This window comes from Salmo salar, chromosome ssa19 (assembly GCF_905237065.1).
Source record: "Salmo salar chromosome ssa19, Ssal_v3.1, whole genome shotgun sequence".
Lineage (NCBI taxonomy): Eukaryota > Metazoa > Chordata > Actinopteri > Salmoniformes > Salmonidae > Salmo > Salmo salar.
Genome location: NC_059460.1, coordinates 52,283,054 through 52,309,631, shown reverse-complemented (window position 1 = coordinate 52,309,631; position 26,578 = coordinate 52,283,054). Strand labels below are relative to the sequence as shown.

The 26,578-nt window shown below is 43.8% G+C and overlaps 1 protein-coding gene across 1 annotated transcript; it reads left to right on the top strand.

Moving 5' to 3' along the window:
* The first annotated feature begins 874 nt into the window (after nt 1-874).
* Nucleotides 875-4,571, top strand: LOC123729011 (protein ZBED8). The gene is made up of 2 exons (XM_045702451.1): nt 875-3,858; nt 4,054-4,571. The coding sequence occupies exon 1, from the start codon at nt 1,986-1,988 to the stop codon at nt 3,327-3,329; it is 1,344 nt and encodes a 447-aa protein (XP_045558407.1). The 5' UTR covers nt 875-1,985; the 3' UTR covers nt 3,330-3,858; nt 4,054-4,571.
* The last annotated feature ends 22,007 nt before the right edge of the window (nt 4,572-26,578 follow it).

Sequence of the window (26,578 nt, the reverse complement as noted above, 5' to 3'; positions counted from 1 at the left end):
ATGATTTACATTTTAATGAGGGAAATAAGTATTTGACCCCTCTGCAAAACATGACTTAGTACTTGGTGGCAAAACCCTTGTTGGCAATCACAGAGGTCAGACGTTTCCTGTAGTTGGCCACCAGGTTTGCACACATCTCAGGAGGGATTTTGTCCCACTCCTCTTTGCAGATCTTCTCCAAGTCATTAAGGTTTCGAGGCTGACGTTTGGCAACTCGAACCTTCAGCTCCCTCCACAGATTTTCTATGGGATTAAGGTCTGGAGACTGGCTAGGCCACTCCAGGTGACTATGGTCCCAGCTGCCTTGAGATCATTGACAAGATCCTCCCGCGTAGTTCTGGGCTGATTCCTCACTGTTCTCATGATCATTGCAACTCCACGAGGTGAGATCTTGCATGGAGCCCCAGGCCGAGGGAGATTGACAGTTCTTTTGTGTTTCTTCCATTTGCGAATAATCGCACCAAATGTTGTCACCTTCTCAACAAGCTGCTTGGCGATGGTCTTGTAGTCCATTCCAGCCTTGTGTAGGTCTACAATCTTGTCCCTGACATCCTTGGAGAGCTCTTTGGTCTTGGCCATGGTGGAGAGTTGGAATCTGATTGATTGCTTCTGTGGACAGGTGTCTTTTATACAGGTAACAAGCTGAGGTTAAAGAGTGTGCTCCTAATCTCAGCTCATTACCTGTATAAAAGACACCTGGGAGCCAGAAATCTTTCTGATTGAAAAGTGGTCAAATACTTATTTCCCTCATTAAAATGCAAATCAAGTTAGAACATTTCTGACATGCGTTTTTCTGGATATTTTTGTTGTTATTCTGTGTCTCAGTTCAAATAAACCTACCATTAAAATTATAGACTGATCCTTTCTTTGTCAGTGGGCAAACGTACAAAATCAGCAGGGGATCAAAAACTTTTTTACCCCACTGTACGAACACCTGTTCTCGCCATTTTCAGTTGAATTCATCTAACTTTCTTTCATGGCAACTCATAAGCAGGCCATGTCCTATGTGTTTCATAGTCGATATATAATCATATTTCATGACAGTGTAACGGTTAGCTTTTCTTACATAAGGATGAAAGAACACAATTTGTCTGTCAGGGAATGCTATTCTGATATGTCAGATGAAGAGTTAGACCAGAAAGTCAGCGCCATTAAGGCAAGGACACCCCATGCGGGCTTTAGAATGGTCAAAGGAAGTCTCCAAGCAACGGGCCATCATGTACAATGGCGAAGAGGTAGAGAGTCTTTGCAGCGTGTAGATCAGTGGTTCTTAACCTGGGTTCGATCGAACCCCAGGGGTTCGGTGAGTCAGTCTCAGGGGTTCGGCGGAGGTCAAGACACACACCCGACTCATATGATTCGTGATGACATGCCCCGCTTGGCCATCATTGGCTGCAGGTCATCACGCAACATCGCTTGGCCTATCTGTGCTGCAGGGAATTTGGCGCGCTCAGTAGTCGAATTGTGACTGTCGTGATGGTACGTCGTGTGATTTCTTTCTTAATATTTTAATCCCTTCATACTAACTATGTCGAGCAAAAAAAGAAAGTGGTCGGACAAATATGTACAATATGGATTCACATGTATAACGGAACGTGATGAGAGTCAGCGTCCTAACTGCATGATTTGCAATGCCAAGTTGAGCAATTCTAGTCTAGCACCGGCAAAACTAAGAGAACACTTCCTTAAGCTGCATGGAGATGGACAATACAAGAACACAACGCTCGCTGAATTCAAGGTGAAGAGAGCCAGATTCGATGAAAAGGCTACTCTGCCTGTTTGTACCCATCAACAAACCGATCCTCACAGCATCGTACGAAGTTGCTTACCTGATCGCAAAGCAGGGCAAACCACACACCATTGGTGAAACACTCATAAAACCAGCTGTGTTGAAGATGGCGAATATCATGCTGGGATAAGCGGCTGAAGTTAAGTTATCCCAAATTCCTCTTTCAAATGACACCATTAGCGACAGAATAGAGGACATGAGCAAAGACATCTTGGCTCAAGTAGTTGCAGATCTGATTTCAAGCCCGGCAAAATTCAGCCTTCAACTCGACGAGACCACAGACGTTTCCAATCTAAGCCAGCTTGCTGTATTTGTGCGCTATGTGAAAGACGACGTGATAAAGGAAGATTTTTTATTTTGTAAGCCTCTTACGACAACAACTAAGGCAGCCGATGTGAAGAAACTTGTGGATGACTTCTTCAAAGACAACAATCTTTCGTGGGATATGGTTTCTGCAGTTTGTTCGGACGGAGCTCCAGTCATGCTGGGAAGAAAGTCTGGTTTTGGTGCGCTAGTGAAAGCCGATGCACCACACATCATTGTTACGCATTGTATTCTGCACAGGCATGCGTTGGCAACAAAAACCTTGCCTCCAAAACTGGCAGAACTATTAAAAATTGTGGTGGAATGCGTGAACTATGTGCGAAATAGTGCTCTGAGGCACCGCATCTTCAGTGAGCTGTGTAAAGAAATGGGCTCTGAATTCGAGGTACTTCTGTACCATTCTAACGTTCGGTGGTTATCCCGGGGACAGGTGCTGAATCGTGTTTTTGCCGTGCGTGTGGAATTAGCCCTGTTTTTGCAAGAGCACCAACATCGTCATGCAGATTGCTTAAAAAATTCTGAGTTCATTCTCATTTTAGCGTACATGGCTGATATCTTCGCAGCTCTCAATCATCTCAATCAACAGATGCAGGGCGGTGGAGTCAACATCATCGAAGCGGAAGAAAACCTGAAGGCTTTTCAAAAAAAGCTACCGTTATGGAAACGACGAACAGAGAACGATAACTTCGCAAACTTTCCCCTGCTGGACGACTGTGTAAGTAAGATCGAAGATGTATCTGGAATCGGAGACATTTCTGTACCCGCGGAACTGAAGCAAGCAATTGCCACGCACTTAGATGAGCTTGCAAAGTCTCTCGACGGATACTTCCCTACAAGAGAGTCATATCCAGCATGGGTGAGACAGCCGTTCACGTTTAGTGTTGAGACAACAGATGTCAATGATGAATACCTCGATGAAATCATTGAAATTCAGCAGAGCCAGGTACAACAGCAACTCTTCAGAACAACAACGCTCTCAACGTTTTGGTGTCAACAAATGGTAACGTACCCTGTTATTGCTAAGAAAGCTCTGGAGATTTTCATACCGTTTGTTACAACATATCTTTGCGAGCAATCCTTTTCGAGGATGCTGGACATAAAAACGAAGAAAAGGAACAGACTTTGTTGCGAAAATGACATGAGAGTGGCACTTGCCAAGGTGAAGCCGCGCATTTCTGAACTGGTCTCTGAAAGGCAACAGCAGAAGTCACACTGATTTGCAGTAAATATTCATTATTATGTTTTTGTTTTTGTGTGAAAATCATGTTTTAATGGTTTTGTTCTTTGAACACCGATGTTGATGCACGGTTCATTTTGTGCACCAGTAAAATATATACCTATGTTTTGAATTTTATTTTTCCAATTAAGAAGGGTTCGGTGAATGCGCATATGAAACTGGTGGGGGTCAGTACCTCCAACAAGGTTAAGAACCACTGGTGTAGATGGTGCAGGTATCATTGCCAGAATGATCCAGCTTCGTTGCATTGCTCGGCAAAAATACTCAGTTCCTGCTCCCCTGTCTCTCGTCCACATCGATACAAATCATAAATTGATAAGGTACTAAGATGTTTAATGTCTCCATCAAATTCGTAGACTAATTTTCAATGATGTATGAAATTGGAGTTGTTCTTCATCAACTGGTAATGCATAAATAATGAAGCAGGTTAATAGGTTAAACATTTCACTTTTCATTCCAATGCTTTTTTCCAAGATACAACATTGTCATCGATGGATTTTCAAGGAAGGTAAGTATATTATTTTGTATACATACTGCATATTTCCCATCACCTAATGAACAACCACAATACCAGTCTGGTGTTAAGCTTTCTGTGCTGTATTGACGTATCCTGAAAATGACATCTACTGCTTTAGATTGAACGGTCATAACTCAGTTATTGTTTTCATAGCTACAAAAAATAATCTATTTCCTTTACTTTCAGAGTGCGAGCTGATCAAGGGGTCGAAAATGTAGATATTGTCAGATGTTCACTGTCCGAGGAACAGGCCGTGGAAGCTTTATTGCTGGCAAAAGTGTCAATAACCAGAGGTAATTAAACTGTTGTGTTCTTTTTCTCTCTTCCTCTCTGTCTGTCTTGTTGTACATGGAACCTGTCTCACATGCACAGTTTGGAGGAAGAAGGATACATTGACCTGTCGGATTCTATCCACCTCTTCTGTGTGGGATATGTGGCCCTACCTCGTCTGTGGGCAGATCTGCAGCATTTCACAGAGAGTTGGAATAATCACCCTTTAAGTACAGAGGCGAACCTGACACCTCACCAACTGTGACATATCGGAATGCTCCAAACACCTAGGCACATCTTTGTTTTTGCCTTATGTCTAATAATGTTATTATCTTGTATTGTTTCTCCTCATGTGTCTGCTTTTCAGCATAAAGTACTCTGTAGCCACCAGGTGAGACCACACACAATAACAGTCTCTCTCCTTCAGGTCATCCTTCTCCCCCTTCTCCCTAAATCCTCTAGGTTATATCAACTGTGTTGGTGAACCCCTCCCGTATCTGAACTGGCTGACACAGAGGGCACTGCATGATCATAGGTGAGAGGTCACTTGGTTGGGTCAACAGGAAGTATTTTTAAAGAGATGCTTTACGTTGAAATACAGATAGAGATGTAGTAGTCCCAGAGTTAATGATCCAAGGTCAGTTTTGCATTTCATCCTGATGATTATGACTGACCGACCATGTTAGAATAAAAAAAACAAGGCTTAATCATTCTCTCTCTCTATCCATCTGTCTCTCGTCTGCAGGTAGGTTTTAATGTGAGAGAGGAAGCCAGTGCCGTCATCGCCACCTCACCCGCTCTTAAGATAACCTTCGGGCCAAACTGGGAGCCCAAGGCTGGTTAGGAGACACCGCTAGAGACACTGTAATTGTGATGAACTGAGAGAATATTAGGGTAGCACTGTAATTCATTAATCATATGCTGTCTGCCTCTGTTCTTAGCTCTTTCCCTTTCGGTCTTCTACACCTCTCTCCCCACCTCGTATTTCTTCCTCGTTTTATAATGCACACCATATGTGCATTGAAGTACAGATTGAACTTGTATTTATAATATAATATTACAATTATCATAATTATAATGCATGTATTATGTATTTATAACACCTGGATAACGAACTTCTTTCAATAAAGTGTTTCACATTCTCCACTGGTTGAAATTAAGTATCTCAAATACTATCCTGTGTTCTCTGATTGATGCACATAAAGGGAGTTGGATATGCATCGTTTTTTTTCTGTATATATGAATTACAAATCAGCCTTTACTTAAATCATGTTTCTAGTCAATTTCATAGTTACAATGTGTAATCATTGATGTCCCAGGACCAAGATTGGTAAACACTGTTGAAGTGTATAATTGTAATACATACATGCAGACACAGCATCATTCAAAGAATGGAGTTTGATACACCTGGTATTGGATATGACTGAAAAAGAAGGCATACATTTATTTTTATCCTCCACTACACAATAAGCAAGTAAATAGTTAGCTAGCTCTGTTACTTCAGCTGCATTGCACGGCAAGGCAAGCTTACACAATTGTACATTCAATTTGCAGTAAATGGTTTAGCTAACTAGATTCTTTACATCCATTGTTTCCCAAGACGACAGCCTGGTTTGCTGGTTTTCTCAGGAGTCCCTAAAACATTAAACAACACAAATTACAATGTCATAACACCAGCTAGCTTGCTGGCTAATGTTAGCTAGTCAGCTAACTTGCTAAATAGTGATTTTCGTAAATTAAACAATATGCACAATCGTTTGTCTCTACATCAACTAACATATTCCTCTCAATTGTAAATGTCTTGCTTGACTCGTTATGACATTATAATTACTTACATTTGCTTCCACCGTAATGTTTTGTCAGCCACCTTTGCTGAAGAAAGTCACCAGGGACGGGTGGCTCGCGTCAAATTCGTCAGTAGAACCACTCGATATGATTGGTCATATAAAAACCTTGGGACCCAAATGCATAATGAGTGCTCTAACTCCCCCTTGTGTTGGTCTGGAGCAATGAAGCCGTGACGCTGGGTACCTCTAAGTCCCGTGGTGTAAGCTCGCAACTTTTAGAGGAGGAATATCAGACTGACACAGCGGCAGTTGAAAGAGGCTAGCTAGGCAGCATTTTTGATGGAGGAACAGAGACACATTACACACTGTAGTGTGGTCTTATCTGTGCCAGAGAGAGCATGGGTAAGACACAGTGTTCCACCATGTTGGGGCCTGTGTGAACACCGGTATGTCGGTGTACATATCGTATAGTTAGGGCTAAGATAGGACCCAGTGTGCACGCATTAAAGACCTCAGAGAAGGGTTTCAGTGTATGATTGTTCTAGTAGCACTGTAACACTAAGCACATAAGTGAATGGTTTTTAGTGTCAACTTGTTTGTCGTACTTTGTGTACGTAACTGCTCGCGTGTGTATGATCATGCAAGCATTTCACTGTCAGCTTTTGTACATGCTGTAAACTGTGCACGTGACGAATACGTTTGATTTGATCTAGCTGTGTATAGTTATTATGTGTGCATACCTCTTGATTGTGTGGTGGTGTACCATAAATATCAATCGATTTCCATGTAAATATGTGTGTGTGTGTGTGTGGGGGGCCTGCCTACGTACATGAGTATGGGGGACGCAGAAGGTCAGCCTGCTTATCTCAGTGACCCAGCACTGTCACAGAGTGAAATGTGCTCTCCTCTCTCTCTCACTTTATCTCATAATAACCTTCACACAGTGTTCAACATCTCCAACCTGCAGCTCAGCACACACACACACATTTCTAAACTCCATAACAATAACATTTAAATGAAGGATTGATTGATTCTCAGTCAAAGCCTCCTACACTGAGTATACCAAACATTAGGAACACCTTCCTAATATTGAGTTGAAAAACCCAGCAGCGTTGCATTTCTTGACACAAACCAGTGCGCCTGACATACCGCTTTCAAAGGCACTTAAATCTTTTGTCTTGCCCATTCACCCTCTGAATGGCACACATACACACAATCCATGTCTCAATTGCCTCCAGCCTCCTTCTTTATCCTGTCTCCTCACCTTCATCTACACTGATTGAAGTGGATTTAACAAGTGACATCAGTAAGGAGTCATAGCTTTCACCTGGATTCACCTGGTCGATCTATGCCATGGAAAGAGTTCTTAATGTTTTGTATGCTCAGTGTATATCATTCGTGCACAATATTGAGCCATGAATAAGTGATAACCATGTAGATGTTTTGCTCTTTGTAAATCAAATACATTATGTGTGTCCATACAGTATGTTGACGATTGCTGCATCATTTCTATTCTTATGGAGGGCATATTCTATAGAAATATGGCACGAGCCATGGTTATTCTGCTCTGTGATTGGCTACACTGAAAGATCAAAGATTGACCCTTCAGACGACTCAATGTACTAGGCATCCTCTCTGCCTTTCAGAATTGCAGAAATACCAGATTTGGAAGTGCAATATTTTTATTGGAATCTGTTATGTCATATCATGAGACATCTGTGAGAGCAAATGATGCTGTTCCTATACAGTTCATTGCTGCATAGTGCCTTCAGAAAGTATTCACTCCCCTTGAGGTATTCCACATTTTGTAGAGTGAAAGCCTGAATTCAAAATAGATTAGATTGATTTTTCTCTCTCACCTATCTACACACAATACCACATAATGACAAAGTGAAAATATGTTTTTAGGAATTTTTGAGTTTCTAACAAACTGACATATCTCATTTACATAAGTATTCACACACTTTTTCTATGACACCCCAAATTGAGCTCAGATGCATCCAAATTCCATTGATCATCCTTGAGATGTCACTACAACTTGATTGGAGTGCCCTGTGGCCAATTCAATTGTTTGCACATGATTTCAAAAGAAACACACCTGTCTATCTATATAAGGTCCCACAGTTGACAGTGGATGTCAGAGCAAAAACTATACTATAAAGTTGTCAGAGATAGAATTGTAATGAGGCATATATCTGGGGAAGTGTATAAAACACGTTGTAGAGTGTTGAATGTTTCCAAGAGCACAGTTGTCTCCATCATTGGGAAATTGAAAGAATATGGAACTACCAAGACTCTCCCTAGAGCTGGCTGTCTGACCAAACTGAGCAACCAGGCAAGAAGGACCTTGGTCGGGGAGGTGACCAAGAACCCAATAGCAACTCTGACAGAACTACATAGTTCTCTGGCTGAGATGGGAGAACCTACCAGAAGGACAACAGTCTCTACAGCACTTCATCAATCTGGGCTTCGCGGGAGAGTGGCCACTCCTGAGAAAAAGAGTCTGTAAGCATAAGGCAAAAGATTCTGTGGTCTGATAAGACAACACTTTTACTATTTGGCCTGAATACAAAGTGCTATGTCTGGAGAAAACCAGGTACAGCTCATCACCCGTCTAACACCATCCCTGCTGTGAAGCATGGTGGTGGCAGCATCATGCTATGGGGATGCTTTTCAGCGGCAGGGACTGGGAGACTAGTAAGGATAGAGAGAACAATGAATGGAGCCAAATACAGGCAAATCCTTGATGAGAACCTGCTTCAGAGTGCAAACAACCTTAGTCTGGGGTGAAGATTTACATTCCAACAGGACAATGGCCCTAAGCATACAGTCAAAGAAACACTGGGATGGCTTCAGAACAAGAATTTGAAAGTCCTTGAGTGGTCCAGCCAAAGCCCAGACTTGAATCCCATTGAAAATCTGTGGAAAGACTTTAAGATTGCTTTTTACCGCCGCACCCTACCTAACAGAGCTTGAGAAAATCTGCAAGGAGGAATGGGAGAAAATCCCCAAGTCCGGATGTGCAAAGCTAATACGGACATACCCAAGACGACTCAAAGCTGTAATTTCTGCAGAAGGTCCTTCTACAAAGTATTGACTCAGGGGTGTGAATAGTTATGTAAATGAGATATCTATATTTCATTTTCAATAAATTTGCCCCCAAAAATTAAAAAAACATGTTTTCACTTCGTCATTATGGGGTATTGCCTGTAGATGGTTGAGATTTTTGGTATTTAATAAATTTTGAATTCAGGCTGTAACACAACAAAATGTGGAATAAGTCAAGGGGTATAAATACTTTCTGAAGGCACTATAACTGCCCTCATTTGATATCTGTAATCTGACACATATGTTGGTTTTTGTAGGGAAAAGGGCACAATTTTCTCATACATTCCTGTTCTCTGACCATGAGTAAAATGATGTGAGAATGATGTGAGAATGACAGAGAAAGGAGAGAGAGAAAAAAAGACAGAGAAACAGAAACAAAGAGTACACATCCTTGACACAGTCCAAGGCTCCTTGGAGAGCCTCTCGTTGACCGCTCTGTTTCGTTGACTGCACGTTCGCTGTGACCGCTGATGTCGTCACTAATGTTCTGGCTGCTGTTCTCTTGAAGGGATTGTTTCAGTGGACTTTCTTTTTTTACCCTAAATGTTCTGAATCCCAATGATTGTGGTATAGTACAGCCAGTAATACATTTGGACACAATCCATACAATCTACGAACCACACCACCGAGATCAGTGTTTCCCAACTCCATTCCTCAAGTACCCCCAATAGTACTCATTTTTATTCTAACCCTGGACAAGCACACCTATTCAACTTGTCAACTAACCATCAAGCCCTAAATGAGTTGAATGAGGTATGTTTGTCCCGGGCTACAACAAAAATGTGTGCTGTTGGGGGTACTTGAGGACTGGAGTTGAGTAACACTGGTCTAGATGGTCGCCATCAGCCCGAACCGACAGCTCATGTCAAAAATGTTGTCCTTTGTAGCATGGCAATTTAGTGATAACGTTTTGGCCAAGTGTGTAGCTTAATCCATACTGTGTAACTCCTGCTAGAGGAAAAGGAATATGGTACTCCTAAGATTTTACAGTTTGGTTAAGGATCATTTGCTCAGCACTAATGGAACTAAAACACTCCAAGATAAATCTGGAATATTCCAGTAACCTATTGCTCCTGTATGGCTGTGAGAAACTTACACAGCTTTGGACACAAATGCTTTCTCAGTCAGCAGTGAAAGTGTTCTTTAGATAACGGAAAACTAAAATGCCACCACTTCTGATAAATTATTCTGAAACAACAGGACAAATTGAGGCTTTAAGGCTCCTGCATCTTCTAAATTTTCTACCTATTTATCTCCCACAGTTCCTCTCTATATTGCTTTGGTAAGAGAGCTCAATTGTTGACTCTTAGCAATTACACCTATTGAGGCAGCACAACGCAATTATAGACACAGCAAGGGTTTCAAGAAATCATTCTCTCATCCCTTCCCAGAAGGATTGATAAGCAGTGTCTGTCACATTTGTTTTCGTTAAGTGAGGAGATTTAGAATTTAGGGCGCGGAGGTACTTAGAGACCTACATTTGGAGGGCACCCCACTGTTTCTGCATTTCCCATTGCATTAGACTAACTCAATTTCCCGACTGTGCCGTGTTGGCCTTCAAAGTGTCTTCATTCTCTCTTTTCTCTGCCTGAACACTAATTTGTGAAATGTCAATGTTGATAAAAATGACTGTTAGTGTTGCACGCACTTAAACTGTTCAATGGGCAAATAACAGTGAGTCACTTGTCTCTATAGATTGTCTCGTTGTCATTCAGCCATTTTGCACATAGTCATGTAGATAAGAAATCTCTATGGACTAAATAGATTACAATGAGTAAACTTTACAATGAGTAAACCCTCAGGAAGCAACATAAAAATAAATGCTGCAAAATTGTGGCATGTGAGTAAGTGGATGTGTGATCAGTAGCCTAGTATGCAGGTTGACATGTTACATGTGTCGAACATCCATTCTGAGTGAGTCTGTCATTCCTCAAGGTGTTTAGGAGACGGATACACCCCATCACTGGCACTGGTGGTAGCATGAAGGAATCAGTGCATGATGATGGGACGTGCGTGTGCATACACGCGTGTGTGTGTATGTAGAGGGAGCTAGTCATGGATGGATTAGTACTCCCTCCACAAGAGAGCAGGAGCGTGGGACGCTGTGGGCTGGTGATAGATTTCAGGCTGAAAGCCTTGTGGCCAAGTTAATAGCTGCCTTTAATCTCTGTCCATACGTTCCCGGTGCTCCAAATATGGAGTGTGAAAAAAAACTGCTTGGGCGCTGGGCCAAAGCGAAAACAAGCCACTAACAGTTAATAATGAGCCTAAAATAACCCCACGTCAGGCAGAGGGACAGCCATGTGTGTTTCCAATTAAATAGCATATGGAAACATCCAGGATGGTGATGATTCACCCGTGCTCTGCAGAAACAAATGTACTGACATTTTATTCAAGCTTTCAAATAGACTGCTACTGTAATGTGACTATAAAGACAATTTCCCTGCCTACAGTCATTTTCTCTGTCCTACTGACATTGTTAATAACTGCTGCTAATCCCTTAGGGTATTTGAGTCCTTCAATAGTAATAGTAACAGTCTTTCTAGCGTGATTATGGCTGTAAAATTAAGCAATTTGTCATACCCCTTGGTAAGGGAGTTCTATAGGGAGAATTTTCTAGTGAAGAGTTTAAATATATATTACACAGCCTAACATTGGCAGACAGACGCACACACACACACACACACACACACACACACACACACACACACACACACACACACACACACACACACACACACACACACACACACACACACACACACAAGCAAGACACGTGTGCGGACATGCACGCAGGCGCACACGCACGCACATACACCTTGTCATCGTTCCTGGTGTCACACTGTGTGTGTTCTTCTGCGTTAAATCCTCCATCTGCTCAGCTGATACTAAAGGACGTCAATCTGTGAGTCTGTCTGGTGTGGGCTATTGTAGTCTGAGAGTAAATATTTAGACACAAGTATCAAATGCCAAGACAAAACAGGTGTATTTTGGATGTGTTTCCCTGCATAAGATGTCTCATAGAAGCTTCAAATCTGAAGAACACCTCTTAAAATCTAAACCTCCTTCCACCTGACTGAGCCTGTAATACCAACATGTTTCAAGCAGACCACCATAGTCCCTGTGCCCAAGAACACTAAGGTAACCTGCCTAAATGACTACCGACCCGTAGCACTCACGTCTGTAACCATGAAGTGCATTGAAAGACTGGTCATGGCTCACATCAACACCATTATCCCAGAAACCCTAGACCCACTCCAATTTGCATACCGCCCCAAAAGATCCACAGATGATGGAATCTCTTTTGCACTCCACAGTGCCCTTTCCCACCTGGACAAAAGGAACCCCTATGTGAGAATGCTATTCATTGACTACAGCTCAGCTTTCAACACCATAGTGGCCTCAAAGCTCATCACAAAGCTAAGGACCCTGGGACTAAACACCTCCCTCTGCAACTTGATCTTGGACTTCCTGACGAGCCGGCCCCAGGAATATGACTTTCCCGAAGCGGATCCTCTGTTTGGACCACCACCCATGACAATGGATCGGATCCCAGTAGGTGACCCAAAACAACGGCGTCTCAGAAGGGGCAGACAGAGCGGTCTTCTGGTCAGGCTCCGTAGACGGGCACATCGCCCACCGCTCCCGAGTATACTACTCGCCAATGTCCATTCTCTTGACAACAAGGTAGACGAAATTCGAGCAGGGTTGCCTTCCAGAGAGACATCAGAGATTGTAACATTCTTTGTTTCACGGAAACATGGCTCACTCGGGATACGTTATCAGAGTCGGTACAGCCACCCGGCTTCTTCACGCATCGCGCCGACAGAAACAAATATCTCTCTGGTAAGAAGAAGGGCAGGGGTGTATGCCTTATGATTAATGAGTTGTGGTATGATAATAACAACATACAGGAACTCAAGTCCTTTTGTTCACCTGACCTAGAATTCCTTACGATCAAATGCCGACCGCATTATCTTGCAAGAGAATTCTCTTTGATTATAATCACAGCCGTGTATATTCCCCCCCAAGCAGACACCTCGACGGCCCTGAAAGAACTTCATTGGACTCTATGTAAACTGGAAACCACATATCCTGAGGCTGCATTTATTGTAGCTGGGGATTTAACAAGGCTAATCTGAAAACAAGGCTCCCTAAATTTTATCAGCATATTGTAATATGCTAATAAAACTCTGGATCATTGCTACTCTAATTTCCGCGACGTATACAAAGCCCTCCCTCGCCCTCCTTTCGGCAAATCTGACCACGACTCCATTTTGTTGCTCCCAGCCTATAGACAGAAACTAAAACAAGAAACGCCCGTACTCAGGTCTGTTCAATGCTGGTCCGACGAATCTGATTCCACGCTTCAAGATTGCTTCGATCACGTGGACTGGGATATGTTCCGGATAGCATCGGACAATAACATTGATGTATACGCTGATTCAGTGAGCGAGTTTATTAGTAAGTGCATCGGTGATGTGGTACCCACAGTGAATTTTAAAACCTTCCCCAACCAGAAACCGTGGATTGATGGCAGCATTCGCACAAAACTGAAAGCGCGAACCACTGCTTTTAACCTGTTATGGCTAGGAGGCAGTATTTTCACGGCCGGATAAAAAACGTACCCGATTTAATCGGATTATTACTCCTGCCCAGAAACTAGAATATGCATATAATTATTAGCTTTGGATAGGTGCGTTCTGGGTGCGTTCAACCACAAGGGTGAGTTCTCAGCCCTCTCCTGTACTCCCTGTTCACCCATGCCTGGGTGGTCATTCACACCTCCAACACAATCATCAAGTTTGCAGACAACACTACAGTGGTAGGTTTGATTACCAGCAACGACGAGATGGCCTACAGGGAGGAGGTGAGGGCCCTCGGAGTGTGGTGTCAGGAAAATAACCTCACACTCAACATCAACAAAACAAAGGAGATGATCGTGGACTTCAGGAAACAGCAGAGGGATCACCCCCCTATCCACATTGACGGGACAGTAGTGGAGAAGGTGGAAAGTTTTAAGTTCCTCTTCAACCTCAGGAGGCTGAAGAAATTTGGCTTGTCACCAAAAACACTCAAACTTTTACAGATGCACAATCGAGAGCATCCTGTCGGGCTGTATCACCGCCTGGTAGGGCAACTGCTTCGTCCACAATCGTAATGCTCTCCAGAGGGTAGTGAGGTCTGTACAACGCATCACCGGGGGCAAACTACCTGCCCTCCAGGACACCTACACCACCCGATGTCAAAGGAAGGCCAAAAAGATCACCAAGGACAACATCGAGCCCCTGCCTGTTCACCCCGCTATCATCCAGAAGGCGAGGTCAGTACAGGTGCATCAAAGCTGGGACCGAGAGACTGAAAAACATCTTCTATCTCAAGGCCATCAGACTGTTAAACAGCCATCACTAACATTGAGTGGCTGCTGCCAACATACAGACTCAATCTCTAGCCACTTGAATAATTAATAATTGGATGTAATAAATGTATCATTAGTCACTTAAACAATGCCACTTTATATAATGTTTACATACCCTACATTACTCATCTCATACGTATATACTGTACTCTATACCATCTACTGCATCTTGCCTATGCCGTTCGGCCATCGCTCATCCATATATTTATATGTACATATTCTTAATCATTCCTTTACACTTGTGTGTATAAGGTAGTTGTTGTGAAATTGTTAGATTACTTGTTAGATATTACTGCACGGTCGGAACTAGAAGCACAAGCATTTCGCTACACTCGCATAAACATCTGCTAACCATGTGTATGTGACCAATAAAATTTGATTTGATTTGATAGGGTAGGGAACAACACATCTGCCACGCTGATCCTCAACACGGGGGCCCCTCAGGGGTACGTGCTCAGTCCCCTCCTGTACTCCCTGTTCACTCATGACTGCATGGCCAGGCACGACTCCAACACCATCATCAAGTTTGCCGATGACACAACAGTGATAGGTCTGATCACCGACAACGAGGAGACAGCCTATAGGGAGGTGGCCGTGTGGTGCCAGGACAACAACCTCTCCCTCAAAGTGATCAAGACAAAGGAGATGATTGTTGACTACAGGAAAAAGAGGACCGAGCATGCCCCCATTCTCATCGACGGGGCTGTAGTGGAACAGGTTGAGAGCTTCAAGTTCCTTGGTGTACACATCACCAACAAACTATCATGGTCCAAACACACTAAGACAGTCGTGAAGAGGGCATGACAATGCCAAAAGATTTGGCATGGGTCCTCAGATCCTTAAAAGGTTCTACAGCTGCACCATCGAGAGCATCCTGACTGGTTGCATCACTGCCTGGTATGGCAACTGCTCGACCTCCGACCGCAAGGCACTACAGAGGGTAGTTTGTACGGCCCAGTACATCACTGGGGCCAAGCTTCCTGCCATCCAGGACTTGTGTACCAGGCAATGTCAGAGGAAGACCCTAAAAATTGTCAAAGACTCCAGCCACACTAGTCATAGACTGTTCTCTCTGCTACCGCACGGCAAGCGGTACCGGAGTGCCAAGTCTAGGTCCAAAAGGCTTCTTAACAGCTTCTACCTCCAAGCCATAAGAGTACTGAACGGCTAATCAAAGGGCTACCCAGACCCCTTTTTTACACTGCTGCTACTCTCTGTTTATAATCTATGCATAGTCACTTTAACTCTACCTACATGTACATATTACCTCAATTACCTCGACTAACCGGTGCCCCTGCACATTGACTCTGTACCAGTATCCCTTGTACATAGCCTCGCTTGTTATTTTACTGCTGCTGTTTAATTATTTGTTACTTTTATTTTCAGTTTTTTACTTAACACTTTTTTAATTAAAACTTCTTAAACCATTGTTGGTTAAGGGCTTGTAAGTAAGCATTTCACTGTTGTATTCGGTGCATGTGAGAAATAAAATTTGATTTGACTTCCCAATAAGGAAATTTGCTCCACGTGTGAGTCACAATACCTAGAACTAAAATGAAAACATTCCCAATATTTTTACCATTCATGTGTTTTTCTTCATGCCTAGGGGTTGGGTAATTCAGATTTCGTGATGGTCTAATCTACTCAATCAAGTCAAAATTCAAAAGCCTAACACTCTCACACTTCTACCCAAGCTGTATACCAATCACATCTAACGGGTGTAAGCGTCCGGGAGTGACGTCAATGTCTGTATGCCTTCGCATTGTATGGATTGATTGTAATGTTGTTTTCCTTTTTGCGCTAAGCATGTTGTATTATTTATGCCACCAGTCTATGGAAACCTCCACCCATCCCACTGCTCTGACTGATGTAGCTAGCTTTGACATGACTCATGTTTGGAAGCACTCGCAAACGTGTTGTTGACCCACCAGCCTCTTGGATATCAATGTGTTCTGCTTATATACATAATCTAATACAGTATATTTGGACCCAATGACCTATCATTTGTTTTTGTAGGTGTTGGAAAGGTAGGATGCACCAAGGCAAAATAATCACACTCAAAAACAATGTTACTGCTCATGGCCAAACATGCCCTGTCACATCTTTCTTTGCAAAAACCATCAATGTAACTGCTTTGTTGTAGGTTGGTCCTTGTGTTATGGTCACTCAGATAATATGGTTGTGTTCTGGTAAACAATGTCTGTTGTGTTGCTGTAACTCTATGTGATTCTGTTGTGATGGGTCAGTGTCAGTGTCCAAGAGATGTAAACTCAGCAAAAAAGAAAGAAACGTCCTCACTGTCAACTGTGTTTATTTTCAGCAAACTTAACATGTGTAAATATTGTGTGAACATAACAAGATTCAACAACTGAGACATAAACTGAACAAGTTCCACAGACATGTGACTAACAGAAATGGAATAATGTGTCCCTGAACAAAGGGGGGGGAGGGGGTCAAAATCAAAAGTAACAGGGAGTATCTGGTGTGGCCACCAGCTGCATTAAGTACTGCAGTGCATCTCCTCCTCATGGACTGCACCAGAGTTGTCAGTTCTTGCTGTGAGATGTTACCCCACTCTTCCACCAAGGCACCTGCAAGTTCCCGGACATTTCTGGGGGGAATGGCCCTAGCCCTCACCCTCCAATCCAACAGGTCTCAGACGTGCTCAATGGGATTGAGATCCGGGCTCGTCGCTGGCCATGGAATAACACTGACATTCCTGTCTTGCAGGAAATCACGCACAGAACAAGCAGTATGGCTGGTGGCATTGTCATGCTGGAGGGTCATGTCAGCATGAGCCTGCAGGAAGGGTACCACATGAGGGAGGAGGATGTCTTCTCTGTAACGCACAGCATTGAGATTGCCTGCAATGACAACAAGCTCAGTCCGATGATGCTGTGACACACCGCCCCAGACCATGACGGACCCTCCACCTCCAAATCGATCCCGCTCTAGAGTACAGGCCTCGGTGTAATGCTCATTCCTTCAACGATAAACGCAAATCCGACCATCATCCCTGGTGAGACAAAACTGCGACTCGTCAGTGAAGAGCACTTTTTGCCAGTCCTGTCTGGTCCAGCGACGGCGGGTTTGTGCCCATAGGCGTCGTTGTTGACGGTGATGTCTGGTGAGGACCTGCCTTACAACAGGCCTACAAGCCCTCAGTCCAGCCTCTCTCAGCCTATTGCGGACAGTCTGAGCACTGATGGAGGGATTGTGCGTTCCTGGTGTAACTCAGGCAGTTGTTGTTGCCATCCTGTACCTGACCCGCAGGTGTGATGTTCTGACGTACCGATCCTGTGCAGGTGTTGTTACACGTGGTCTGCCATTGCGAGGATGATCAGCTGTCCGTCCTGTCTCCCTGTAGCGCTGTCTTAGGCGTCTCACAGTACGGACATTAGAATTTATTGCCCTGGCCACAACTGCAGTCCTCATGCCTCCTTGCAGCATGCCTAAGGCATGTTCACGCAGATGAGCAGGGACCCTGGGCATCTTTCTTTTGGTGTTTTTCATGGTGAGTAGAAAGGCATCTTTAGTGTCCTAAGTTTTCATAACTGTGACCTTAATTCCCTACCGTCTGTAAGCTGTTAGTGTCTTAACGACCGTTCCACTGGTGCATGTTGATTAATTGTTTATGGTTCATTGAACAAGCATGGGAAACAGTGTTAAAACCCTTTACAATGAAGATCTGTGAAGTTATTTTGATTTTTTTTTAAATTATTATCTTTGAAAGACAGGGTCCTGAAAAAGAGACGTTTCTTTTTTTGCTGAGTTTATTATATTAGGGACCCTTGTTATTACTGAGTGTTGACAGGGGCCAGGCACTGAGCAAACAGTTGTGGCACAGCCCTCTCATCTACTGTAACCCAATTAATGGGAGGCTGTTGAAGGATGAATGGACACTGAGTATGTGTGTGTGTGTGCGTAACAAAACATGTTCCACAACAGATGCATAAGCCCTGCCAGTCCATGACCGGTAATGAAGCAAGCATCCCACTGCCCTCTCACAGTAGCTGTGTACATAGAGTGGATTGACTGCCCTCCTCTTCCCACCCTTCAAATCACATCTACACTGATTAAAGATGCACGAAGTGGCACGTCATCCACTGCAGAGGAAGTTTCCTCTCTTTATAGACTGCCTCCACATGCTTGTTGCTGCTGCCAAGCTGACAAACAGCCAAGAGCTGATATTAGGCTATACAGTGCCTTCGAAAAGTATTAAGACCCTTTGACTTTTTCTACATATTGGTAGGTTACAGTCTTATTCTAAAATGTATTAAATTGTTTTTTCCCCCCTCAAATATCTTCACACAATACCCCATAATGTCAAAGCAAAAAACAGGATGAGAAATTTGAGCTAAAACTGAAATATCACATTTACATAAGTATTCATTCAGACCCTTTACTCACTACTTTGTTGAAGCACTTTTAGCAGCAATTACAGCCTAGAGTCTTCTTAGGTATGACGCTACAGGCTTGGCAGACCTGTATTTGGAGAGTTTCTCTCATTCTGCTCTGCAGCTCCTCTCAAACTCAGTCAGGTTGGATGGGGAGCGTTGCTGCACAGCTATTTTCAGGTCTCGCCGGAGATGTTCGATCGGGTTCAAGTCCGGGTCACTCAAGGACATTGAGACTTGTCCCGAAGCCACTCCTGCATTGTCCTGTTGGAAGGTGTACTTTCGCCCCAGTCTGAGGTCCTAAGCGCTCTGGAGCAGGTTTCATTAAGGATCTCTCTGTATTTTGCTCCGTTCATCTTTGCCTCGATCCTGACTAGTCTCCCAGTCCCTGCCGGTGAGAAACATCCCCAAGATTCCTCTGTCCAGGGTCTGTGTTATTTTGCCCATCTTTATCTTCTCTTTTTATTGGCCAGTCTGAGATATGGCTTTTTCTTTGCAACTAAGCCTAAAAGGCCAGCATCCCAGAGTCGCCTCTTCACTGTTGACGTTGAGACTGGTGTTTTGCGAGTACCATTTAATGAAGCTGCCAGTTGAGGACTTGTGAGGCATCTGTTTCTCAAACTAGACACTCTAATGTACTTGTCCTCTTGCTCAGTTGTGCACCGGGGCCTCCCACTCCTCTTTCTATTCTGGTCAGAGCCAGTTTGCGCTGTTCTGTGAAGGGAGTAGTACACAGTGTTGTATGAGATCTTCAGTTTCTTGGCAATTTCTCGCATGGAATAGCCTTCATTTCTCAGAACAGGAATACACTGACGAGTTTCAAAAGAAAGGTCTTTGTCATTTTGAGCCTGTAATCGAACCAACAAATGCTGATGCTCCAGATATTCAACTACTCTAAAGAAGGCCAGTTTTATTGTTTCTTTAAATCAGAACAACAGTTTTCAGCTGTGCTAACATAACTGCAAAAGGGGTTTCTAATGATCAATTAGCCTTTTAAAATGATAAACTTGAACTAGCTAACACAACGTGCCATTGGAACACAGGAGTGATGGTTGCTGATAATGGGCCTCTGTACACCCATGTGGATATTCCATAAAAAAAATCTGCCGTTTCCAGCTACAATAGTCATTTACAACATTAACAATGTGTACACTGTATTTCTGATCAATTTGATGTTATTTTAATGGACAAAAAATTTGCTTTTCTTTCAAAAACAAGGACATTTCTAAGTCACCCCAAACTTTTGAACAGTAGTGTAGGTAAAGAGAATAGTAGGCCAGGTAGGTAGGTAGGTAAAGAGAATAGTAGGCAAGGTAGGTAGGTAGGTAGGTAGGTAGGTAGGTAGGTAGGTAGGTAGGTAGGTAGGTAGGTAGGTAGGTAGGTAGGTAGGTAGGTAGGTAGGTAGGTAGGTAGGTAGGTAGGTAGGTAGGTAGGTAGGTAGGTAGGTAGGTAGGTAGGTAGGTAGGTAGGTAGGTAGGTAGGTAGGTACAGTTGAAGTCGGAAGTTTACATACACTTAGTCATTAAAACTAGTTTTTCAACTACTCCACAAATTTCTTGTTAACAAACTATAGTTTTGTCAAGTCGGTTAGGACATCTACTTTGTGCACGACACCAGTCATTTTTAATACAATTGGTTACAGACAGATTATTTCATTTTTTTATTCACTGTATCACAATTCCAGTGGGTCAGAATTTTTCATACACTAAGTTGACTGTGCCTTTAAACAGCTTGGAAAATTCCAGAAAATAATGTCATGCTTTAGAAGCTTCCGATAGGCTTTTTTTTTGTTGAGTCAATTGGAGGTGTACCTGTGGATGTATTTCAAGGCCTACCTTCAAAACCAGTGCCTCTGCTTGACATCATTGGAAAAATCAAAAGAAATCAGCCAAGACCTCAGAAAAAAAACTGTAGACCTCAACAATTCTGATTCATCCTTGGGAGCAATTTCCAAACGCCTGAAGGTACCACGTTCATCTGTACAAACAATAGTACACAAGTATAAACACCATGGGACCACACAGCCATCATACTGCTCTGGAAGGAGACACATTCTGTCTCCTAGAGATGAACGTACTTTGGTGCGAAAAGCGCAAATCAATCCCAGATCAACAGCAAAGGACCTTGTGAAGATGCTGGAGGAAACAGGTAAAAAAGTATCTATATCCACAGTAAAAACGAGTCCTATATCGATATAACCTGAAAGGCCACTCAGCAAGGAAGAAGCCAGGTTAAATACTTATTTCCCTCATTAAAATGCAAATCATTTTATAACATTTTTGACCTGCGTTTTTCTGGATTTTTTTGTTAATATTCTGTCTCTCACTGTTCATATAAACCTACCATTAAAATTATAGATTGATCATTTCTTTGTAAGTGGGCAAACGTACAAAATCAGCAGGGGATCAAATACTTTTTTCCCCCACTGTAGGTAGGTAGGTAGGTAGGTAGGTAGGTAGGTAATGAGAACAGTAGGACAGGCAGGTAGGTAAAGAGAACAGTAGGTCAAGTTAACAGTAGGCCAGGCAGGTAGGTAAAGTGCACAGTAGAGGCCAGGTAGTTAGGTAAAGAGAACAGTAGTCCAGGTAGTTAGGTAAAGAGAACAGTAGTCCAGGTAGTTAGGTAAAGAGAACAGTAGGCCAGGTAGGTAGGTAGGTAGGTAGGTAGGTAGGTAGGTAGGTAGGTAGGTAGGTAGGTAGGTAGGTAGGTAGGTAGGTAGGTAGGTAGGTAGGTGGGTAGGTAGGTAGGAGAGACAGGTAGGCCAGGTAGGTGGGTGGGTGGGTAGGTGGGTAGGCAGGTAGGTGGGTAGGTAGGTAGGTAGGTAGGTAGGTAGGTAGGTAGGTAGGTAGGTAGGTAGGTAGGTAGGTAGGTTAGGTAGGTAAAGAGAACAGTAGGCCAGGTAGGTAGGCAGGCAGGCGGGCAGGCAGGCAGGCAAAGAGAACTTAGGCCAGGTAGGTAGGTAGGTAAGTAGGTAGGTAAAGAGAACAGTAGGCCAGGTAGGTAGGTAGGTAGGTAGGTAGGTAGGTAGGTAGGTAGGTAGGTAGGTAGGTAGGTAGGTAGGTAGGTAGGTAGGTAGGTAGGTAAAGAGAACAGTCGACCAGGTAGGTATATAGAACAGTAAGAGCACCTAACTCAGCTGTTTACACTATCATCTAAGACAACACACAACACGGGTCTGGAAGCAGGAAGTCACATGCAGGATCATCACAACTCTTTAATGTTCCATTTCATTTCAGCAGTCATGGAGACATTTTCCCGCTTTTACCCAAATCATAATTAAAGCACATTATCATTACAATAAAGACTTCATTGGAAAAACCGATACGATACCTTGCAATTTGTGAGGACCAAAGTACAACACTTCACCGGTGAGCCAGTCAGTGCTGGGAAGCACACCGTCTCAATGACAGACGGAACGACAGACGGATGGCTCCCTTCCTCTATGAAGCGCATAGACAGAGTGGAAAAAGACAAATAGAAAGATGGTGAGGAACTGAACATCAGTTTAGAGGGAGCCCAGAGGTTGGCTGTATGCTGTACCTTGGTTGTTTACTCGTCAGTGCTCTGTCTCTATCACTATGCATGTTTTTTCAGCTTGTTTTCCAGTGTTTGTGAGTGACTGGACAATGTGCTTTTTCCACAAAAGGTTCCGTCTCATAATTGAGATCGACTTAATCACAGCAGAGCTTTACTCCTTATCCACAGAGAGACACAGTGTTAACTCAGTGGCCTTTATTGTCCGACCTGAGATTGGGAGTTCAATCCCCGGCCGAGTCATACCAAAGACTGTAAAATTGGTACCTGATGCGTCTCTGCTTGGCACTCAGCATTAAGGAGATCGATTGGGGGTAAGGCACTGCGTTAGACTAGCATCCTGTCCACGGGGTGTACTTATAGATCAAGCTGCCTCATGCTACAGAAACAGGACAGGTTCCTGCTCCTATAAGCCATTCCGGCTCACTCATGCAAGGCTACATATTTACAGAGACAGACAAAACACAGTCCCATCAACCCATGATAGGAAACACAGAGTCCTGGTCGCTGGAATGTCCTCCATTATAGTTCCATTCTGTGTTCTTGCCAGAACATCATTACGTAGAATCCTCAGTCTGTATTTTAAAGCCCCAGTGGGAGTGCTCAGGCCTCTGACGCATTTGGCCTCTGCAGACCCAGGGCCGCTATAGTCACCACAAGGCATTGACCAGGGGCCAGCTAGGGGCTCGTTGTCTGCATTTCTTGCATCAAATCTGGCCTGTCTTCCTTTTAGGAAAATGTCACTGTGGTGGTGGCTCCTTCTATGGGTGGCTAACAGGTGCACAAAACATTAGGAATATCTGCTTCCCTATTTCTATGACATAGACTGACCAGGTGTATCCAGGTGAAAGCTATAATCCCTTATTGATGTCACTTGTTGTCTTATTGATGTCACTCCCCAGGTGCTCTCATTTGTTGACTTCTGTAACCGTAAAAGCCTTGGTTTCATGCATGTTAACATTAAAAGCCTACTCCCTAAGTTTGTTTTACTCACTGCTTTAGCACACTCTGCCAACCCGGATGTCTTAGCCGTGTCTGAATCCTGGCTTAGGAAAACCACCAAAAACGCTGAAATCTCCATCGCTAACCATAACATTTTCCGCCAAGATAGAACTGCCAAAGGGGGCGGTGTTGCGATCTACTGCAAAGATAGCCTGCAGAGTTCTGTATTACTATCCAAGTCTGTACCCAAACAATTCAAGCTTCTACTTCGAAAAATTCACCTTTCCAGAAACAAGTCTCTCACTGTTGCCGCTTGCTATAGACCTCCCTCTGCCCCCAGCTGTGCCCTCGATACCATATGTGAATTGACTGCCCCCAATCTATCTTCTGAGCTCGTGCCACTAGGTAACCTAAACTGGGACATGCTTAACACCCCGGCCATCCTACAATCTAAGCTTAATGCCCTCAATCTCACACAAATTATCAATAAACCTACCAGGTACAACCCCAAATCCGTAAACACGGGCACCCTCATAGATGTCATCCCAACTAACTCACCCTCCAAATACACCTCTGCTGTTTTCAATCAAGATCTCAGCGATCACTGCCTCATTGCCTGCATACGTAATGGGTCTGCGACCAAACGACCACCCCTCATCACTGTCAAACGCTCCCTAAAACACTTCTGCGAGCAGGCCTTTCTAATCGACCTGGCCGGGGTATCCTGGAATGACATTGACCTCATCCCGTCAGTAGATGATGCCTGGCTATTCTTTAAAAGTGCCTTCCTCACCATCTTAAATAAGCATGCCCCATTCAAAAAATGTAGAACTAGGAATAGATATAGTCCTTGGTTCACTCCAGACCTGTCTGCCCTTGACCAGCACAAAAACATCCTGTGGTGTTCTGCATTAGCATCGAATAGCCCCCGTGATATGCAACTTTTCAGGGAAGTTAGGAACAAATATACACAGGTAGTTAGGAAAGCTAAGGCTAGCTTTTTCAAACAAAAATTTGCATCCTGTAGTACTAACTCAAAAAAGTTCTGGGACACTAAAGTCCATGGAGAATAAGAGCACCTCCTCCCAGCTGCCCACTGCTCTGAGGCTAGGAAACACTGTTACCACCGATAAATCCACGATAATTGAGAATTTCAATAAGCATTTCTCTATGGCTGGCCATGCTTTCCACCTGGCTACCCCTACCCCGGTCAACTGCCCGGCACCCTCCACAGCAACCCGCCAAAGCCCCCACCATTTCTCCTTCACCCAAATCCAGATAGCTGATGTTCTGAAAGAGCGGCAAAATCTGGACCCCTACAAATCAGCCGGGCTAGACAATCTGGACGGTCTCTTTCTAAAATTATCTGCCAAAATTGTTGCAACCCCTATTACTAGCCTGTTCAACCTCCCTTTCGTATCGTCTGAGATTCCCAAAGATTGGAAAGCTGCCGCGGTCATCCCCCTCTTCAAAGGGGGTGACACTCTAGACCCAAACTGCTAAAGACCTATATCTATCCTACCCTGTCTTTCTAAGGTCTTCGAAAGCCAAGTTAACAAAACAGATTACCGACCATTTCGAATTCCACCGTACCTTCTCCGCTATGCAATCTGGTTTCAGAGCTGGTCATGGGTGCACCTCAGCCACGCTCAAGGTCCTAAACGACGTCATAACCGCCATCGATAAGAGACATTACTGTGCAGCCGTATTCATCGACCTGGCCAAGGCTTTCAACTCTGTCAATCACCACATTCTTATTGGCAGACTCGACAGCCTTGGTTTCTCAAATGACTGCCTCGCCTGGTTTACCAACTACTTCTCTGATAGAGTTCAGTGTGTCAAATCGGAGGGCCTGTTGTCTGGACCTCTGGCAGTCTCTATGGGGGTGCCACAGGGTTCAATTCTCGGGCCGATTCTCTTCTCTGTATACATCAATGATGTTGCTCTTGCTGCTGGTGATTCTCTGATCCACCTCTACGCAGACGACACCATTCTGTATACTTCTGGCCCCTCTTTGGACACTGTGTTAACTAACCTCCAGACGAGCTTCAATGCCATACAACTCTCCTTCCGTGGCCTCCAACTGCTCTTAAACGCAAGTAAAACTAAATGCATGCTATTCAATCGATCACTGCCCGCACCTGCTCGCCCGTCCATCATCACTACTCTGGACGGCTCTGACTTAGAATACGTGGACAACTACAAATACCTAGATGTCTGGTTAGACTGTAAACTCTCCTTCCAGACTCACATTAAACATCTCCAATCCAAAATTAAATCTAGAATCGGTTTCCTATATCGCAACAAAGCATCCTTCACTCATGCTGCCAAACATACCCTCGTAAAACTGACCATCCTACCGATCCTCGACTTCGGTGATGTCATCTATAAAATAGCCTCAAACACTCTACTCAACAAATTGGATGTAGTCTATCACAGTGCCATCCGTTTTGTCACCAAAGCGCCATACACTACCCACCATTGCGACCTGTACACTCTCGTTGGTTGGCCCTCGCTTCATACTCGTCGCCAAACTCACTGGCTACAGGTTATCTACAAGTCTCTTCTAGGTAAAGCCCCGCCTTATCTCAGCTCACTGGTCACCATAGCAGCACCCACTCGTAGCACGCGCTCCAGCAGGTATATCTCACTGGTCACCCCCAAAGCCAATTCCTCCTTTGGTCGTCTTTCCTTCCAGTTCTCTGCTACCAATGACTGTAACGAACTGCAAAAATCTCTGAAGCTGGAGACTCATATCTCCCTCACTAGCTTTAAGCACCAGCTGTCAGAGCAGCTCACAGATCACTGCACCTACATAGCCCATCTGTAAACAGCCCATCTATCTACCTACCTCATCCCCATACTGTATTTATTTATCTTGCTCCTTTGCAGCTCAGTATCCCTACTTGCACATTTACTTCTGCACATCTACCATTCCAGTGTTTAATTGCTATATTGTAATTACTTCGCCACCATGGCCTATTTATTGCCTTAACTCCCTTATCTTACCTCATTTGCACTCGCTGTATATAGACTTTTTGTTTTCTTTTGTTCTACTGTATTATTGACTATGTTTTGTTTATTCCATGTGTAACTCTGTGTTGTTGTATATGTCAAATTGCTATGCTTTGTCTTGGCCAGGTCGCAGTTGCAAATGAGAACTTGTTCTCAACTAGCCTACCTGGTTAAATAAAGGTGAAATAAAAATACTTTTTTTTTTTTTTAAATCCACTTCGGTGTCGAGGGGAGGAGAT